This window comes from Colossoma macropomum, unplaced genomic scaffold (genome assembly GCF_904425465.1).
Source record: "Colossoma macropomum unplaced genomic scaffold, Colossoma_macropomum, whole genome shotgun sequence".
Classification (NCBI taxonomy): domain Eukaryota; kingdom Metazoa; phylum Chordata; class Actinopteri; order Characiformes; family Serrasalmidae; genus Colossoma; species Colossoma macropomum.
This window is the reverse complement of record NW_023494786.1, coordinates 20,828,730-20,849,311: the sequence shown is the minus strand read 5'-3', so window position 1 is coordinate 20,849,311 and position 20,582 is coordinate 20,828,730. Positions and strand designations below refer to the sequence as shown.

Genomic DNA, 20,582 nt, shown 5'->3' with positions numbered 1-20,582 from the left:
AGAGTGCCAAGAGTATTGCTGTAAAAGCCACTGAAAAGCAGTATTCGAATGAGAGGAGTGATTAGAGTGGAATTAGAGTCCATCACAACAACAGAGCATGAGCAGAGATGCTATAAAGGAAGAGACAGGTCACTAGAAAGTCCCACGCTTCAGTAAAAAGAGCCAATCAGCTTGCTGGTTATGTCATAAGTAGAGAAATGTTGATGATATTGTGTCACTAGTGGGGAAAGCTCATCCTCATTGTGGAGATCTGTGCAAGCACAGTAACCAGAACAACCCAAAAAACATGTTCTTGCGCATTACTGAGCCAAACGCTATACAAACTAACCATGAGGTTTTTCTCAGATTTTATCAGTGATTTCAAATATATTCTTAAAATGGTAATCTGACCTTCAGTTTTGAGTATTTAGGTCTCTCCCCATTCAAGAAGATAGGAGTCTAGTCATGTATGGCTAGAAATAAGTGCCTGGAGACATTGCAAACATAGCCGATGAGTGAACAGACATTCCTATAAGGATTTTGGCACAAGCTGCTGAGCTTCAAGCCTGGACAACTACTTATGGTTCAAAGGGTCAAACTAGAAAAACATGTTAATTCATTTACCATCATTGCTGCAGGAAATGCTGAGGAAGGCTGTATAAAATGCTGAAATACCAAAAGGAAGTGATGCTAGAGCGTTTTTCCTTTATATCAATCATTGATAATGCAGCCAAATGCAATAGGTTTTAAAACACAGGTTCGCAGTAGGTCGCAAAAGGTTAACACTGAGTTGAAAAAGATATGATTCTGATTATTAATCATTCCAATTACAGAATGAATTACAGGATGAGTGCACAATGTAATTTCTTTTTTATTTGGAAGTTGGAACTGCAAAGTGATTTTGTAATCTGTTGATAAATATACAGCAGCATTAAAACTGCTTCATGGCAGCTTAACATCAAAGCAGCAAAGCTTAAAGGATATCAAGCCATTCAGCCAATATATAATAGTGGATGCTCTCAAGGGTCCTCTGTGGCTATGAAGCCCTACTGAACCTGGATATCTCACTGGTATTAAAATGCATTATCACCTGCTTGTTCACTCAAGACAAAAGACAACACGGTCTTTATTCAATAACCCGTAATTTCTTGTAACTTAATTTCAAGCTTCCACTCAACTTCAGCAGCGACTCATTGAGACATCATCCCATGAAACATATTGAATTTCCCAGCGCAGCTTTGTTTAAGTGAGACCACGCTGACATTCAGTCTTTGATGTCCGCAGATGCTCCAGAGCTGAGGATATCTGTGCAGAGATGTTCATTTCTGCCTGTACGAACGGCAGCATATCAACTGAACAAGAGAAAAAAGTTATCTGTCATAAGCTTTAAATGAGCATTACTGTTAAGCAATGGTGTCAAAACAACAGAGCTTCATACGAGATAGCAACTTTCTGAAAGATGGATCAAACCTGTTTGGAGACTGCCTAAGAATAGGAGGGGTTTACGTGAAATGGTAAACACCAGGGGGGGCTTTGGCAGGCACAAAGCTGCCTAGGCGGATAAAGGCAAGAAGCAAGGTGATCGGGTCTGAGCTTACACTGCACACGAGCCTGAAGATAGAGCTGCAGTGAAGCCCACAGAGACACACACCATCAAAGCCTTGGACCAGATGACACACTTCCACTGCCCCACATCCTTCTATCTCCCTCAGACACAGAGAGACGAGGAGGCGGATGAGAGCGCGCCGTCCCTTGTTGTTTCCAGAAATCTCACTCACACACATACACACATGTATGCATAAGGAACATCACAAAGTTGGTGATAAGCCTAGTCGAGCCAGCAGAGGCCCAAGTCGCTGTTTGTGCTGCCAGCGAGAGACGTTGGCTAAATTTGGAATAGAGTGGAAAACTTGCCACTTTTCATTCAAACAGCACAATGATAGCATGCTGGACTTGAGGCCTTTGCAAGACATAAATAAATCAAGGCACATGATGGAAACATGCTAACCCACAGATGCAGTAAGTATGTATCAGTAAAGTGGGATTCTTGTGGTACATCGTGTTTTGACACAATGGGGGAGATTCTGATGTGTTGCAGGAATTCATGTGGTGCAGGAATTACCGTTAATCATTCTGTAATGATCTAAATATGTGATGCTGAGTACAGCATGAGCAGACAATTTGTTTTCTTTTTTTATCTGGATAATCTGATAAATACACAGGAACAGTAAAATTTTTTTTTGGCATCTTTGCATCATGATAGCTAAGCTTAAACCTGTTTACTCTCCCATTATTGTAAAGGCAGAGGTTTTATTGTGTATGTAATAGCAAATGTTTTCAAGGGTCCTCTGTGGCTAGTGACACACTAAAATGTCAGCTAGAACCTGTCACCTCACTCGTATTCAAACACATTATTGCATGCTTGTTCAGTCAAGACTAAAGATGAGATGCTGTTAATTCAATGATCTAAAATTTCTTATTACAACTTCAGTACAAGCAAAGTACATGATAAAAACATTTTTAGCCCACATAACAGAAATGGTCATGGTAAAGCAGTCAAATAAAAGGTTTTGGGTCAACTGGAGAGGCAAATACCACTTACTGTCAGAGCTTCCAGTAGTAAATATCAGAGGGTAACCCTCAGGGCTGTCTAGGCCTTCAGAGAAGGCATAATGATTTTAGGGAACTAAAATATACATGGTTGTAATTTGAAGTTTATTTTTGTTCAACAGAATCATGCTTGTATTTAAGCTCTGCAAGTATTACAATACTGCTCTTATTTCATTGTTAAGCTTTGGATGGAAACAAAAGAAGGAAAATTTCTTAAATGCCCAGCGGGAAATTGGTCAATAAGGAATTGATTTTCTCTGATTAACGTTAATACAACTAAAAAAGCTCTTCTATTGGTCAGGACTTCAAGAGTGATAGATTAACTATCCGCATAATTAAGAAGTGACAGTGGAATCAACTCTAGTCAACTCTAGTCAACTCTATCAATTCTAGATACATCTCTGACTGTGAACGCAAGCAGCAGCCTAATCAGTGGGTTGTTAGGAATGGAAGACAGCGGTGGCAGCTCTGCACAAGGCCTCTCTACTGAAAGAGTCACTGTAAAACTGCTACATGTTAAAGTATAGGCTAATATGTCTCTCACAACCTTACAACAAAATGGACTGCCTTTTAAAATTATCTAGAACTGTCAAAAAATGTTCAGGTTTTTTTAGGGACACTAGCAGAAGGTAAACATTATCCTACAGATGTTTTTTTTCTCATGTTTTGACTGAGATTTGACCTGAATTTAAAGCCAAGCTCTAATAGTCATGGCTCACCTCTGCTAAATATACATCAGTAAATGCCAGTTAAAGTGGAATTCTTGTGGTATATCTTGTTTTGACACAATGGGGTTAAGCTCACAACATTACCGTAAATCCATCAACGGACTAAAATGCACAAAGGGTTGAATAACCCTAAAGACAACTGTTATCAATTCAACACAGGCCAACAGGAGCTGGCAAAAAAACCCTCTACATTCGCCTCCAGTAAAAGGATCAAAATCCAGCCAGATGCCCAGACTTAGCCGCGATCTGTCACAATCTCAGTGAAATGCCAGTGCTCGACAAAGCTATTTTTTCAGGAGCTTAAAGAAGTCAACATGATGAAATGGTTGGTATCTGACTTCCTTTGGATTTCCTCTGTGCATTTATACCACTTAGAGAAGAGCATAAATCCACGCAGTTTGACCTTGTAGGCTCTACCGCTCGCTCTCTGTCTGCCGATGAAGGCCCCAGCAATCTCATATCAGCATCTTAGACATCCAAGCACTCCCTTAGGGCCTGGGCAGCCAGACAGCTACCTAAAACTGAAGATCATAGATGCAAACATATATACTCTTCGACAAGTAGCCATAATGTTATTCTTGAGGAATACAGCACTGTGCAAAAATCAGATACTATCCTTCATTTATCTCATTTCCAGTCAAAACAGCCCTTAAGAACAAGTGATTCATATTTCAGATTTCTCATTTGAGATATTTTTGAGTGGATTAGATAAAAGATAATCCACTTCCTTAACAAGAAGGGACTTCAAAGGAAACAAAGCAAAAAAAGCAGGACTTTTCAAAACTGGAGTTCAGAAAATTATTAAAAGATAAATAGGACAACTGTGCAAGACCTGGTAGACCACCAAAACTGTCACCATCAGATAAACAGTGCTTAGTGTTTAAAGCTTTCCACTGTGAGAAGACAACAACACTATGGGTCTGAAAGGATGTATAGCTGCCAAGAAATCATTACTGAGAAAAGTAAATAGACAAAAAAAAGAATTTGCAAATCAAACATAGAAGCTGCTGGTGTTCTCAGAACTATGTATTCTGTTTTTTTTTCTGACACGTAAAAATGAATAACTCATACTTAATTGTTATTTTGTCTGGAATGCATTTCAATGTTGTCAAAACAATATTAGATATGCTTTCCATGTTTGTAGGTCCTCATTATGAGCAAATAATAAATGTAAATACCAAGAAACAGAAAAATACTCTCTAAACTATCTTTACCATCAGGGAAGGGAAAGGCTCACATAATACAGGAACACATTTCCGCCCAATATTCCAAACCATCATGTCCTCAGCAGCAGTATTTAGGTCCAGTATCCCATTCTAATCAGACTCCTTGAAGAGAGGGAGCGAGAGAGGCCAGGAGTGTGCTACCGTCTGCTCTGCAGCTGGCGTATTGGTCTTGGCACTGATGCGTTTACAGAAGCCAAGTGCTTCACTCTGTGCAATTAGACTGCTTTAACTGCTGCCTGTGGATGGTCAGTGTCTGTGCAGGAAGTGAAGATTACAGGAATCCAAGCCTATTGTTCTCGTTGTGGACAGGAAGCCACTATCCAGAAACACTTAGGGCCAGTAAACACCCCCCTGCATGTGGCCACTGATCATTGGTTTAAAGAGATCCTAAAACCCAGTTATACAGTTTAACTGATGCATTCTCTCTAAATCCGACAGATCACATTCTAGAGCAAGTTTTGATTTCACATTTTAGATCCTAAGTTACAGCAGTTACATAAGAAAAAATGAAGAAAATAAAAGATCATCTTATCTTCACTGATTTGTTTGCTATATCAAACCTTAAGATGAGACTTATTTAGGCCATGCTCTAAAAAAGTGGGTTCACAAAAAGTGCATTCTTGCAGCAAGACACAACACTCTGGTGGATAACTTAAGACATCTGCAGTACACTCCTAGAAATAAGGTAATAAATAATGGAGCACTAGATGCAACCTTTTGAACACGAATACATCTTTTTTTTGTTTGTTCTTATGGGCTCAAGAACATGCTATCAGTGGATCTTGACCTCTATAACCACAGGCTCTCATCTCATCATTGTACAGCAGGGAAAAAATGGTAGAAATGAGTATAGGTTCAGATATTCCAGATCCTCCTGTGGAATGTGCCTTCTTTGATTGTCCATAAGTTATGAAGACTTGGTTTAAATGTCAGCTCTTGAAATGAGGGAATATTTCAGTGCCATGGAAACTGTAAAAGTTTCAGCAACTTTAAATTGTGACTTTAAACTCTTGTTTTATTAGTTTAAAGAGGTGGGTGGTGTAAAATAAATCCATGTATAACCTCTTTCTACGTGTCATCTAGTGAAATGAAAATGGACTGATTAATTGAGTTAATATAATTAATAAAACGTTTTTTCCCTGTTAGTCTGTTATTACATTAACTAGGGCACTGTTGGCACTCTGTAAGTGAAACGCTGGGACACAATAAAAACAATTCTTTTTTGCTCATCTTTGAAAAGGAAAAGCTAGTTTGCTTCCAGTTTTGTAAATCATACAGATTTCCTTTAAATATATTCCAACAACATTACTGAAGACAAATAATGCATGGCTTAACTGAGGGACATCCACATCAAACAGAAATTGCTTTTTTTTTTTTTTTTACCCGATTTTCTCCCCAATTTAGTCGTCTCCAATTCCACCCGCTAGTTAGGACTCCCCCAATCACACAATACTATCAACGCTAGGAGGGTGAAGGCTAACATAGGCTTCCTCCGAGACCTGTGAAGCCAATCACCGCTTCTTTTCGAGCTGCCGCTCACGCAACGTCACTGGACAGCCGAACGCGCTCGGAGGAAAGCGCCAACCGCCAGATCTGTTACGTCAGCTAACAGACGCCTGCGCTGACTAGCATCGCGGTGAGTGATGGGGGGAAAGGGAGGGGCCATCCTACCCACCCAGAGAGAGCGAGGCCAATTGTGCTCTCTTGGACTCCCGGCTACGGATGGCTGTAGCATCACCAGGGATCGAACTCGCGATCTCCTGATGATAGGGCCAACGCTTAGACGGTTGCGCCACTCGGGAGCCCCAGATATTGCTTTTTAAGGCTACGAAGAGTTTAAATAAATGCATTGTCACTTTAATGAAATAATGGCTGAAATTCAAAGTAGCTTAGCTTAATTTGAATAGAAGCAAAAAAAAATAAAAATCAGATAAAAAAAAAAAGAGTTTCCAAAAGACCCATGAACAGAACTCCTTAATGCAGCCACTATTTATCAGCATAGAAACTGAATTTAGAGATAATTTTGGTCCAAAATAAAACGTTAAAACTTATAAAAGAGAAGTGTGAGGAACACCAAAGCAGTCCAGGTGCCGAAACAACAAAACAGAACAAAATTAAACCACAAAACGGAATCTGAAACTTAGTGTAAACTGAGTTGAAAAGCAGTTTTTTTTTCCTTACAAATATACACTATGTGGGCAAAAGTACTGGGACACGTACACATTACACCCACAGGAGCTTTTATGACATCCCATTCTAAATGCTCCTGGTGTGCAGTTCTTTTGCTGATGTTGCTTCCAGAGGCAATTTGGAAATCCTCAGTGAGTGATTCAACAGAGAATGGGCACTGAGCGCTCCAGCACTCGACAGCCCCACTCTGTGAGTTTGTGTGGTCTACCGCTTTGTGGCTAAGCTGCTGTTGCTCCTAGATGCTTCAATTTCACAATAATAGCACTTACAGTTTACAGGGGCAGATCTAGCAGAAATTTTACAGACTGACTTGTGGCAGAGGTGGCATCCAATGACAGTGTCATGTTTAAAGTCACTGAGCCCTTCAATACGACCCATTCTTCTGTCAGCGTTTGTCTATTGAGACTGCAAGGCTATGTGCAATAAGTAATATGTAAATGAAAACAGAAAGCAATAATCTGCAAATCTTTTTGGACCTGTATTCAATTGAAAACAGTACAAAGACAAGATATTCAATGTTTTTTTTTTTTGTGTGTATCTGCTTATTCTAAATTTGATGCCAGCAACATGTTCCAAAAAATTTGGGATAGTGACCTGTTTACCGCTGTGTTACATCACCTTTCCTTTTAACAATGATCAGTAAATGTTTGGAAACTGAAGATGCCAATTGTTGTCCATTCAGGACCACTTCATCAAAGAAAATATTTTGTTTTCCATTTGCATTAGGGCAAAATGGCTCTGTTCTGGGTCCTTCCTGACCTTCCATGTGCACACATGTAAAGCCCAAGGCAGGGAGAGCACTAACTAATGCTCAGTTAATTATGAAAGTGGATTTTTTCCTCACTCTTGCTCAATATAACATTCAACAGTCCAGGGTCTCTCCTCCTTGTATATTGCACTTCATAATGCACCACATGTTTTTAGTGGGGGACAGGTCTGGACTGCAGGCAGGCCAATCTAGCACTTGCACTCTCTTACTATGAAACCACATAGTTGTAACACATGTCAGCGTCTTGCTGAAACAAGCAGGGGCATCGCTGAAAAGACATTGTCTAGATGGCAGCATATGTTGCTTCAAAATGCATTTGTACCCCTCAGCATTAATGGTGCCTTCACAGATGGGCAAGTTAACCAGCCACTGGCACTAACACACCCCCATACATGACATGACTTTTGAACTTCAAATGACTTTTGAACTAACAATCAGGATGGTCCTTTTCTCTTTTGTCTCGGGAACATATTATGAGGTTTCTTGTAATCACTGCTTTCTGTTTTTATTTGCAATTAATACATTTTTATTTATCTGCTGTCCCAACTTGTTTGGAATTGAATTTGTAACTGTATGTGTGGTTTGTTAAGTTGCAGGTGGGTACAGTGTATATACAGTGGTTAGAGCTTCAGACCCTTGACATTCATCCTGAAGGTTTGAGTTCCACTGGTAGCAACAGAACAAAAAGCAAAAATCTAAAGCTCATCTCAAGTGCAAGGTCATGCATGTCCAGCTGAGTGTTTCAGACACTGCTGCTGATGTATTGAAGGTAATGCCTATCGTTGGGATTGCTGAAAAAAGGCCTTCCAAAATTGTACCACTTTGAGGCATAAATTCTGCATAGTGGCTGCAAATTACAAATGAACTGCACAAGTGAGACATTTGAAAAGGAATTCTTTGAAACAGTTATGCTGCAAATCTCTTGAAAACTGAGCACATGAATACTGCGATGTACTATAGTTTATTAGAAAACATAAAAATTCATCATCTCACTGGCAACTAAGCTACAGTAAAATACAATAAAACATAATAAATTACATTTTAATTTCTTTGCTATTACCATGTCTACTGATGTAGTGTGAAATTTACAGTAATTTGCTAACTGAGCCTAGAGTCATCAGTATACTGCTATTGTACATTGATTGTTCTTTATGCCTAGAGTATGTTTACCATTGATATTGCAATTATACAGCAACCAACTGGCAGTAATTAATGTGTGTTTCTTTGTTTAAGAGTGTAGAACCTTATCTTACTAGAGATTTATCCTGCAGGGACAAGTTGAAGAACAGATTTTGTTTCTTTTTTCTTCTTTGACTCCACGCCTTTGTTTGAATGCAGCCTTTTTAAAAAAGTTCCTGATCAAATTCTTTTTATACGTTATTGCCTTAAAGCTTAAAGGATCTGAATCCAAACTGATAACATCCCTAGCTTAAAATTTCTCATCATGGTAATGACAATGTTAAGCTCCTGAGTATCTAATACTGCTTATGTTCTGTGAATCTGTCCCGTTGCATATTCACAACCAAATTAAATGTCATATTGAACACATTTTTTAAACAATCCAGCACCTGATTGATCAACAACAGATACAGAACCTCACTGAACTTAATGGAATTAAGATTTTCTTTTCTTGACTGTAGAGTTAATGCTGTTTACCAGAAGACTTTTTAAAATGTCACACAGCACTTAACATTTTATTTGCTGTTGTTAATGCAGTAATGAGTCCATTAGGAATCCATTTAACTCTGTGTAAGGTAGACAGCTTTAAAATATACATTTGCTGTTAATGTGAGAGGAGACTGTAGGCTGCACAGACGTTTAAGCTTCTAAATACCAAACGTGTTCGGAAGAGACGCATCTTTTACTCATTTGCTGCTGCTGACTAGTCAAGTAACTGCCATGGTAATAAAAAGACACCTGCATTCTGCTTCCTGTTCATAGAACTGATTTCAGCTGGTTTATTCTCAAAGCAGTAAGAAGTTTCAGGAGTGTCAGTTGAGGAACATACTTGTTGATGTTCATCTATAAATACAGTAAGAAACTGACGCTGCATAGAATAGAGGCAAATAACCTATATAAGTCATCAAACGATCAAATACTCGAGTACTCTAAAGAACCGCTGTGGCTTCATAGAACAGCTAGCATAGCACAGAAGCCGAAGTTTGTCAGGTTCTCTTTTTGGATTCCTTTAGTCTGAATTAAAATAATAAAACTCAAGAGTAAGAAGTTTGAGTAACAGGAAAGCAGAACTGAAACACAAAAAAGGAATTAGGAATTCTGTGTGAAAGGATAAGCGGAATTGAGTAAAAAGCAGCTTACTTTCCTCACAAATATACTTGAGTAAAAGCACAAACCTCTCCAAATTTAACATGTAACTGAATACATATTGATATATGATATAGATTAGATTAGATATAGATTAATTGGTACAACCTACCACTGCTAGTTTATAGTATTTTAGTGTAGAATACAAAGCATTATATGTTATTGTTGAGTTGCAGGTGGAGTACAGCACAAAAAGACTTTCAGCTTGCGCTTGTTGGTGCTTAACAGTGTGTCAGAGCTCTAAATTCAAAAAGTTTCACACTCAGCAAATGTCCACACAGTAATTAAGTAAGTAATAGGTTGTGCCTGCTTAAACTATTTTTATTAAGATGGACATGTTTTGCTATTTAAAGCTATTTAAAGGTAGTCACACAGGTGTTACTTAACAGGTGTCACGACTCTCCTTTGATCATCAGCATCTGCATAGGCTAGAATGAAGGGCTAAAATACAATATATACACACATATGCAAGAATTAAACCTAAAAAAACTTAAATATGTATGTATACACACACACACTACTTTGCTGATGGAAATTTTCCTTTCATTTTCTTTTTTTCACAATACACATTGTATATCGGTATATTTCACAATATAAATGGAATATTTCTAAATATTTTTCTAGACCTTTTTGCATGAGATGTGATTTTATGAGGAGCTTTCCTTCATCATATTTGATTTGCATAATTTCCTTCTGTACAAATGGCATAACTTTCTGCACTGTACACATGGTCTACAGAAATTAACATGGATATCTGTCCTGATAACCTTGATGTTATACAGTATGGCATGAATCATTAGTGGACAGGAGGGGGTAGACATTTCTTCAGGGACTCTTTCCAGTCCTCTGCTAATACAAGGAAATGCACAGGAGGATGTGTTCTCTGACAAATGCTGACTCTAAGAGATGGTGATAAGGGGGAAACAGGTATCCCAGTATATTACATTTAAAGCAGGATGTAAATGCACTCTTGTCAGAGCCCTAAATAGACTATTGTGTGTTTATTGTTATGGTGCATGGTAATGGAATTTTCGCTCATAAAATGTAATGCACCCTCCGTGCCGTTCTGAATCTCCTTGGCTAATGAACAATTTAACGAGTCCATTAATGCAGTAATTTAGAAGATAACAACATTTTGATTGCCCTGGGCCAATTAAGCGCCCACTCTGCATTTGACCTTTTGCAGTCTGTGCTGAATGCCCCTAATGAATGTCAGGAATCGGTGGCATCAACATTTGAGATACGTATTAAAAGAATGAAGCTTGATCCGACCTCACTCGCAACAATCCTCTATTTGAAAAAAGCCATGCTATGTTTCAGACCTTTTACACTACGAGGTCTTAAGGAGGAAGATGAGCTTTCGTCTGCATTTACAATGACATCCTTCCATTATCCGGCTCATATTTCATGGAAAAAAAAATTGCTCATCAGTTATTCAGAGCCTATTACACATAGCAATAAATAGCGCTTACATCTCTCATTAAGAAGTGCGAAATGGATTTCAAGAATGTTTTGCAGGTGTTGTTTTGCCATAAACAGGACATGAACAGACCAATCGGTAAATCACGTTGTGTTGTGCAATGTTCTAATTTGTTCTTTTCTGTCATGATGAATCATAAGCCGGCTGCACATTAATAGTGGAACACTAAGGGAGACATATGGTGCACATTGATTTTTTCCATGGTGGTAACTCATCATCATGGTGCTCCTTTCAGTGTTTGCCCCTAATGGCTTTAAGGAAAGATGGATGTGAGCACTTTTGCGGTACATTCACCATAGTGGTCGAGCATGCCATGTCATGGGCAGTGTGCAGACATTGCAGTATGGATAAGTCGCTAATACATAATGCATAAGAATGTAGTGGGCCTGAAAGTCTACTTTATCTGTGTCTCCATCCAGTGAGCCGCACAAGCAAAGTGGTTTGGCTTGTAGGTAGGCAGATCAGTTTTAGCACAGTTTTTAACGAGGAAGAACACCTCCACAGGAAGTTACATACACACAAATATATATGTACACACACACACATGCGCACACACACACACACACACACCTCCTGACTCTCCACGCTGAAACTGGCACTTTGCTGAGTGGGCTGTTGTCAGATTTAGACCCTGCGTAGGTGTTGCCTCACCCACACAAGTGATATAGAGGCCGGAAGGACGACATGTCAGTGAAAGAGAGTGATCTAGTCGTCTCTCTCTCTCTCCTTCTGCCTTTCTGTGGCTGTACAGTAAGAGAATTGCAGGTTGCATGTGTAGTAATTTGCCCTTTCTCTCCACAGAGCTGAAATGTCAGCCCATCTGTGAGCCTATAGGCTTCCCACTAGCTTTACTAGCTTGCTAAGCTAAAGCTAAGTCTCTGAAAACTCATTGAGATTTTGACTCATTTTAAGTAATTGAAGTAAATCTTTTTTCCATAATTTTGCATGTTTTAAGAAACCAATGAGACAGAATAACTACACTAGATAAAACAGTAGCACTATTTTGATACCAGCACTCCTTGGATGTTTAAAGGGGAATTCCACCCTAATGCTAGCACTACACTGTGTAATTTGTTGAGTTAGTATTGTCTGTATAAGTCTATAGCGCAGCTCTGCATCACTCAGCCTCATCGCTTTAAGAGAATTCATGAGAATTCATGATTTTGTACACATTCTCATCCATCAGTGTTCTCTCACTGCAATACCCAGCATGTATTACACAAATATGCCATACATCGATTGGGAATCCCTCATGGTGATAAAGAAACCCTGACTGCTAGCCTAGCCACTGATGTAAAGATAAATATATACAAACATGATACCCAAGTTTATAGCAGAGCAGTAGTGTTAGCTATCTGGTTTCTATCTGCTTTAGCCAGTTATCGGGGGAAAAAAATCAAGCAGCTTGCCCTCAGTTATTCATAGCAAACCGCCTGTAGTTCTTCCCACCTTCAAGATGCATCAACAAAAGGTGCTTTATCTAGTCTTTAAACTGAAAAATCTCACTCTGGAGACTGTTGCGGCACTGCTGTATAAGGTGAATAGGCTTGTTTGGAACTGATGCTTTGTCTGATTTATCATTTTGGCTTTGTTGTCATTGTAAATTGAATATATTACATTCTATAACATAATCCTAACCTTAACCTAAATTTCAATCCAGAACCTAAACCTAATCCCAAACGTGACCCTAACAATGTTAATAATTTACTACGTTTCACCAGATAGTTTGTACACAATTTAGCAGCGGTAGAACATATACAGTATATAGGGCGCTGTCAAAATAAAGAGATACAATTGCTTGAAACAAGTAAAAATATCTAGAAATAGGTCAAATAATCTAATTCATATTAATCATATTCTTGCACTGATCTCATAATGTAAAGTATTATATACATTGAGTAGATCTAACATGATTTCATTTGCCAATATATCATTTTTGCCCTGTGTGAGAGAACAGACCTACGAACTAGATCAACTATCCTGCCTTCTGTGATCCTACTACAATGTGCTTGAAGTGACCTCAAGAGCGTGTGCCTGAGGCAAGCATGTCCGATTGATAAAGTCACTAAAACTCTTAGCATGATGGTAAATGTCAACTCTTTCGCACTTAAAAGTTAAAATAGAGAGAACTGGGAAGGAGCCAAATACAGCCAAAAGAAGAAAAAAAGCGTAACACACTTCCTGACATTTTGCAAAATGTTGATTTAATTATTGGAAAAAAGTGTTTCTTTATGGGCTGCTTTCTGCACAGTGCCATGGAGTGGGACTGCATAGAGCAGCTTCTGTTACTGCCTGCCTTTTTAAAATTGATGTGCTGTTTGCTGTGAAGCCTAACAGCGCAGTAACAATAATTCCTTTTAGGCCATTTGAAATTCAGCTGGAGCAGACAGAAGCCTCCCCCTCGCCACATCTTTACTCTCTCATACTTATTTTTTTCCATTTTCTCTTTTGATGACCCAAAATAAAAACACAATTGGACACACCTGGCAAAATAAGTTTAAAAAACAACAACAACAATAGTATATCCCCCTCACACATCCAATTTAAAACCCACATTCAATTACCCGGCCTGTACAACAAGTGAGGATCATAATAGCATGTCTATTCCACATAATGGTGAAAGATTGCTGAGTCATTTTATAGTCTTCTTTCCCTTTAAGACTGTCATGATGATGACAGAAATGAAACAATGGCATTTTGTTAGGTTTCTATATTTACTGTAAGACAAATTTTCCTACTTGTCAATGAAGCAGTGTCTCTGTTTCCTCCCCAGTTCATTCCTTTGTAATAGCTAAATAAATAATGCATTTATTAATTTTTGAGCAACATTTATTTTGATTAATTACATAAACACAACACAACACATTTCTCCCCCTTTACTCAGGCAGGCGCTTGAAGTCTGCTGTGCAAATCCTCCATGCATTCAGCCTGATGAAACAACAGCTACTGCTGCCACTTCTCTTGCTCGAGGGGGCATGTACTTATGTTCAGGTTGAGGCTTGCTAGAACTGTGTAGTTCCAAAAAACAGAATGTTCCAAAGAGAAGTAGAGAGTATGCTAACAGCATTGTTTTGGTGAGCAACTTAGGTGCTTGGTTCAGCTGTCTTATGGATAGATAGATGAATGTCAGTTTTCTGAACTAAGGAGATTTATATTGAATTCATTGCTATTTATAAGAAGCTCAGGTATTGGGAGTAATGCTGCTTCATTGAAATCCATTCTAAAATAGCAGAGAATTTCAAGCACATTTACATTTTTGGAGCATATGTTTTCTTCATCCAGTGAATAATGCTATTGGAGCTCTTTTTGTGTTCAGTACGCTGCATTCACTTCAGTGGACTGAAAGTACTGAACATACACTCTTAAACGATGGAAACTGACCAAACAAAACACATCAAGGATAGGGATAAATGAAAGCTAATGCTGCCAATTAGTAGTTACCTTGAATGTCATGTAACCACCTGCATTCATTTAGCCACCACTTTAGAATCACCCTATATTCTTGAGAGATGTCTGTCATTTTTAGCAAATCACAGCAAGAAAAACAAGCCGGACAATTACTACCAGTTTTAACTTTGGCTGTAATCCTATGCTGCCTTTATTTAAACATGCAAGTAATTCCTCCAATCACGTTGAGCTGTCCAGTGATTTTAGGGGCAGTTTCAAAAGGTGCAGAGGCTGGCTTCAGATGTATTTGTGCTTGCCTTCACCCTTCCAGCATCTGCTAGCCTTCACCCTCCCGGCTTGGTCCAGCATGGAATTGGACATGACTAAATTCAGGAGAAATTAAAAAAAAAAAATCAAAAAATCAAAAAAAGAAGCAAAAAAACAAAACAAACAAATAGGACAGAAGAGCCCAAACCTCAATCCTATAGAACAGTCCTGAAGAGCCACCGCCCACTTTGACTCAATAATCGATTATTAATGACCTGATTAGTTGGATCAGATGTGTTGGCAGCAGAAAAAAACAACAACAAAAAAAAAATTTGCAGGGCAGTGGGTCTCCAGGACCAAGGTTCAGAAACGTTGCTATACAACACCAGTGAAATCACCTGGATTGAGCTGTACACAGGAGATCATCTGGCCACTTAAAGAAGCTTGAATGTTTTCACAAGGTAGAATGGAATAAAATTGCTAAGTTCAGTTGTAAAGAATAATTTATATGAAAAATGTCTGACACAGTGTGTCCTAATTTTTGGTTTATATCACAAATATTGCAATAAGGGTGTGTGGACTTTTCATATTCATTGTATACAATGGTGTTTCTGAAAAAATGGCCAATGAATGTAGGTGCCTAATGAGTTGGCAATTCAGTGTGATTATACACACCAGTTAATCTCATTAATGAGTACATATACAATATATCTGGCAATACAACAAGAAAAAGTTGAAGCAGTTTCTTTGTTGGTGTAGTTTCTGCTCTTTGTCTTTGCAGGGTAGCATACGTTATATTTTGTAGCCCATGGTTGGCTAACCCTGTTCCCAGATATCCATCTTCCTACAAAGTTTAGCTCCAACTGTAACTTAACACCCTCTGATATTCACTTGTTTCTGAGTGCTTTGAGTAGGTGTATTGTGTGTGTTGGATTGAGGTTGAAAGTAAACTCTGTGGGGTGAACACATCTCTAAAAGCACAATTTAGCACCCCTGCTGTAGCCATTCACAGCAGAATGAGACTGTAGACTTAAGCAGATGTTAATTTAGGCAGCAAATAGCAAATATAACCTAAGCCGATTATTCACTTGAGCCATGTGCACTGTGTGAGTCCTATTACGGTACCTATGGATGTTGATATGTGATGTCATGCACCAGAAGCACTGGGCAGAAATGTAATTATGACGAAGGAGGATTAAATAGCATGCTGCTGACTAATGCACCTTCCATTCCAGATGAACTAATATGGTGCATATGAAAAAAACATGCAAATGGATGAAATGAATATAAAACTAAGGATGGTGATGCATCAACTAATTATTGATATTAATATTGGGCACAAATAGCTGCCATCTTAATGGGGCTTTCACTAATTTTAATTATAGTCTTATTACATGGGTTGACAGGTTGGCAGCAAAGGACGAGGGCTTATTTTAATTTTCTCTGGAATTCATGTTATTTCTGGGTTCCTAGCAGGCTGTCCAATCAACCAGGATCCGATAAGCGCAAATTAAATTGCTTTAAATTTCTGAACAGTAGCATTTTCTGGCAACATGTGGAAGAAACGAAGAGCACTTTTGTAAACAGCTTCTGTTTGTAAAACTTCAATAACAACATTGTGACTCATTTTTACTAATTGAACTGAACATAAAAGAGTTGGATTTCTGAAAAAGCAGCAAAGGAAAAAAATACTCCTTTCATACATGCAGGTGCAGGAGCTACAGATCACTTGAGATGAGACCATATGGCCTTGAGGCCACTTCAGCGTGGTGATCCTTCAAGTGCAATCCCCAGGCCTAATTGTGACCATTTTGTCATTTGCTTTTGCTGTCTCCATCTCTGCTCTTTCTAAGAGTGGACTCTGTTATTGGGCAGTGTTCCCTCAGGAGCAGCTCACCACTCCAGCCTGGTGCTGACAAAGGCGCTTTAGTCCCTCAGAGAACGCAGCTTTAAACGATGCAGTTTACATTATTTACCACACCGTATTTTTTGGCCTACAGGTGCACAAAACTACGCTGGTTGTTTTTCTTCCCTTCAGATTTCAATCTACAGTGCTAGGCCTGGACAGTAAGTAGTTAAACTCAACTGATACCTCATTTTTTATGTAAAGAGATCAGCAGAACTTATAAATATAAAACTAAAAAGTCCCCTCTTACAAAGATATCTTAGAAGAAATTAGTCAATTTTTTGGGCAACCATATGTGATCAGAGATAAACAAGGCTAAGCGATTCTAACTCTAAAGTTCGTGACAGAATAAATCTCTAAAAGACAGCTGCAGCAGGTTGTGTTTCTGCTGCCTGTGGGCTTGTGAGGGTGCCAGCACAACAAACAGCATCTTTTTTTGTCACCATGTGTCTTACACCACATCAATACATGCTGCAAGTCGGGACTCTCCTCTACTGTCCATTTAATTACCCTCATATTCCACCACTAAAAAGCACAGTTGTCTCAATCAGTCTTTGGCACAGTCAATGCGCCGCCATGTCTCAGTGGTATAGATCACAGTCCGATCAGTTTTACTCTGCCTTACCAACAGCAAATCTGTCCTCATGTCTATGAAGAAGAAGGAGGTATACATTAGTTGCCAAGCATTGAAAGAGTCTAGAAGTTTTGCCAGGCCACCCGTCCCCTCCAGTATGTGTGTGTCAGTGTGAGTTTTGAATCCTCTTGGACTCTGTCTCACTGTCCCCCACGGCTAATGCGCTAGATGTGCCAACATCTCACATCTGGATGCTTAAAAGTACAAAGAGAAGGAAAAAGCCTTGCAAGCTCAAGTTCCTCTAGTGTGAGAAAAGTGTGCCAAGAACAAGTAAAGATGAAGTTCAGCTGAGAGCCACTTATGCTCTTTATACCTTGCCAGAATTCAGAGGGCAAATGAAAGAGGTTACCTGCAAACTTAAAATTAGATTTAGCACCTACACACAAGCTGTGGACAAGACGCATGCTGAAACTACTACCACGATTATTCCTAACAATGTCTGCAATTCAAGGCCAATAAAGTAATGATGACTAATGATCTGTTAGAGAGACCATCTGAAAGTTCTTCATGCGTCTTTGTTGAATTTTATTGAACAGTAAACTGTCTGTAGCCCTAACCTCAATCACCTGCAGATTTTTCACACTTTTCAGACCAACTGTTTTCTAAGAATTCTTATGAACAAATGCTGAGGTGAATTCACAGGCCACACAGAGTTGTGCTCAGCCAAGTTTAGCTTTAGATTAAAAATATGCCAGAAAGCTCTGACAGACTGCAGAAGCTGTTTCCTTTGCAAAAACCCAAGAAGAGAAGCAGTGGTATTTGAAAGCTGCAGACTTTGCCAATATACACCCTTGTCACTTATCTACCAAAGGGGGTTGCGGTGAGAATCGTATATTTCCCATGGCGGAACAAAGATCTGAGCGCACGAGAGAGGCGATACATGCTTTCAAATGTGAGAAATCATTTTCACAGACACACATACACACACGCATACAAAGCCTTAAATGTCAGTGTTTGTGCTGCACCCTGTAGCAGGCTAATGAAGCTGCTCTTTTTCAGCAGAGAAACAGCCCAGATTCTGACGGAGCAGCCCAGTCAGAGCCCGCTCCACATTACTTCCTCCAAAACACTGAAAAGCTACCTGCATACCTGCGTGAATGAAATGTGTATTGAATAGAGAGATGCTTGAAATACTCTCACTTTCCCGCTGAATGACTTTCACAGCTACAAAGTTGCTGCACTCAGCTTTAGCAGGTGTCGCTATGAGTTTAGTTCAATTGAGCAAGATCTGTACAATGTATCAAGGAAAACATGACCAGTTTTGTTCTCAGGAAAGGCCAGACATTATACACACTCGACACACCTGTGGCACATTGGGCAACACAACTTCGATCTGTGTTCTGAGATTTTGCAGTTATACTAGATGATAATCCATTGGGTTTATAGAGGGCAGTATGACTTTGTATTTTGCAGACATAAAAAGCTCACCATGAACTTCACCTAGTGTACACATATTAGCCTAGGACTTTGCTTCCCAGCTAATTGCATCCTATATCTTGGCATGGAGCCGTGCTACTGAAGATCCAGAAAGAGTATCTCTGCATTTTTACAATTGGCATAGAACTAACAATAATGTAACAATCATTGGCATCCATGAATGATTTTGTAATATAAACAGCACAGTAGATATTTGCAGCAAATTATTCAGTCCTACATACAATACAGTGAAACAGTCAAAGACCTTCCTTTGCTTTCTAGTCAAAACAGCCATTAAGTACAAGTTTTTAATTTTTAGGAGCCATTTCTGAAGAGACTGCATATAAGACAATCCACTAAACAGAAAACTAGAGGCCAAAAATAATTAATAGATGCAGAGAAATGGGACTCCTAATGACCACACAAGAGCTGGTGGAGCACCAAAACTGTCACCATCAAATAAACAGTATTTAAAGCTTTTCCTGTCTTAAATCTATTTTTGAAAGACAAGAGAAAATCAAGCTCCACTCTTGCTTCATATCTGAAAAAATACACAGTACTCTGAAAAATACTCTGAGAGGATGTGTAGCTGCCAAGAAGCCCTTACTGAGAAAAATGAATCAGTTCTAAGAACAATGGACTGACCGCCCCTGAGTCCAGACCTCAACATCACAGAATGTGTTTGTGTTTATTTGGATCGTGAGAAGCAGAAAATGCAACTAACTTCTAAGATTGAACTTTATAGGTGTGGAAAAATATCCCTGCAGATTTTTTTGAAAAAATGAATGAAAAGTCTGACAGAAAAATACAAGCTGTAACAACGGCAAAAAAATGGGCACACTAAATACAGAAAAAATGAAACCATAGTTAATTGTTGAAGTTTAATGGCCACTCTGACTGGAAATTAAAGGAATGACGAGTGTTCTCTGACACTGAGTGGTCTGCACTGAATACCATATATAAAGAGTTTCACATTCCAAAATGCTGCATATCCATTTGTAACAATTTTTGGATTTAAATTGGTTTGAATAGTATGATAGCTGACAATGTACGTTGTCTTAAAGAAAGAGGTGGTATTAATTCCAAAATAACAACAATTGCAACCTTCATACATAGATATAGATATAGATCTATATGCTGTCTAACACAATGCATTTCTATATACTGTCATACATCCATAAAATATCTATATAGTCACTCTTTGGTTCAGTATGACTGACTTCTCGGCTGCCTCACATAGTAGCACACTTAGATCCACAGAAGAAAGGCTTTCAAAACAATCCCGTCACACTGACCTTTCTTGTCCCCGAAGAAGAGCGTCTGCTGTGCAGGGTTTGACCACTGGAGGGAGGTGTTATCATTGTAATCCACACGGCAGGTCATGTTGGCTGTGCTCCCCTCCACTACTGTCACATTCTGGGTGACGGGGAACTGCCCCTGGCTGCCTGCAGTGGGACGAGAAGAGGTGGGTGATAAATTAACCACAGTGACAACCGACATACAGCGCATCTAATAACTTACATTTTATAGTCTATAATCCTCCTTGACTCTTCAGTTAAGTGTATCTCAGCAAATTAGTACTACCAGTGAATTATAATAATCTGTGTTCCCTGTGGTGATGAAGGTGAAGCCGTTAGCAAGTCACACTCCAGGCTAACACAGTGA

The 20,582-nt window shown here is 39.0% G+C and overlaps 1 protein-coding gene across 3 annotated transcripts in view; it reads right to left on the bottom strand.

Moving 5' to 3' along the window:
- Positions 1-20,582, bottom strand: part of cadm2b (cell adhesion molecule 2b) — a 228,500-nt gene that overhangs the window by 33,536 nt on the left and 174,382 nt on the right. For all 3 annotated transcript variants that reach the window (XM_036563482.1, XM_036563501.1, XM_036563492.1), the window contains exon 3: positions 20,213-20,362. In XM_036563482.1, the coding sequence (XP_036419375.1) occupies positions 20,213-20,362 (150 nt within the window). The remainder of the gene's footprint in view (positions 1-20,212; positions 20,363-20,582) is intronic.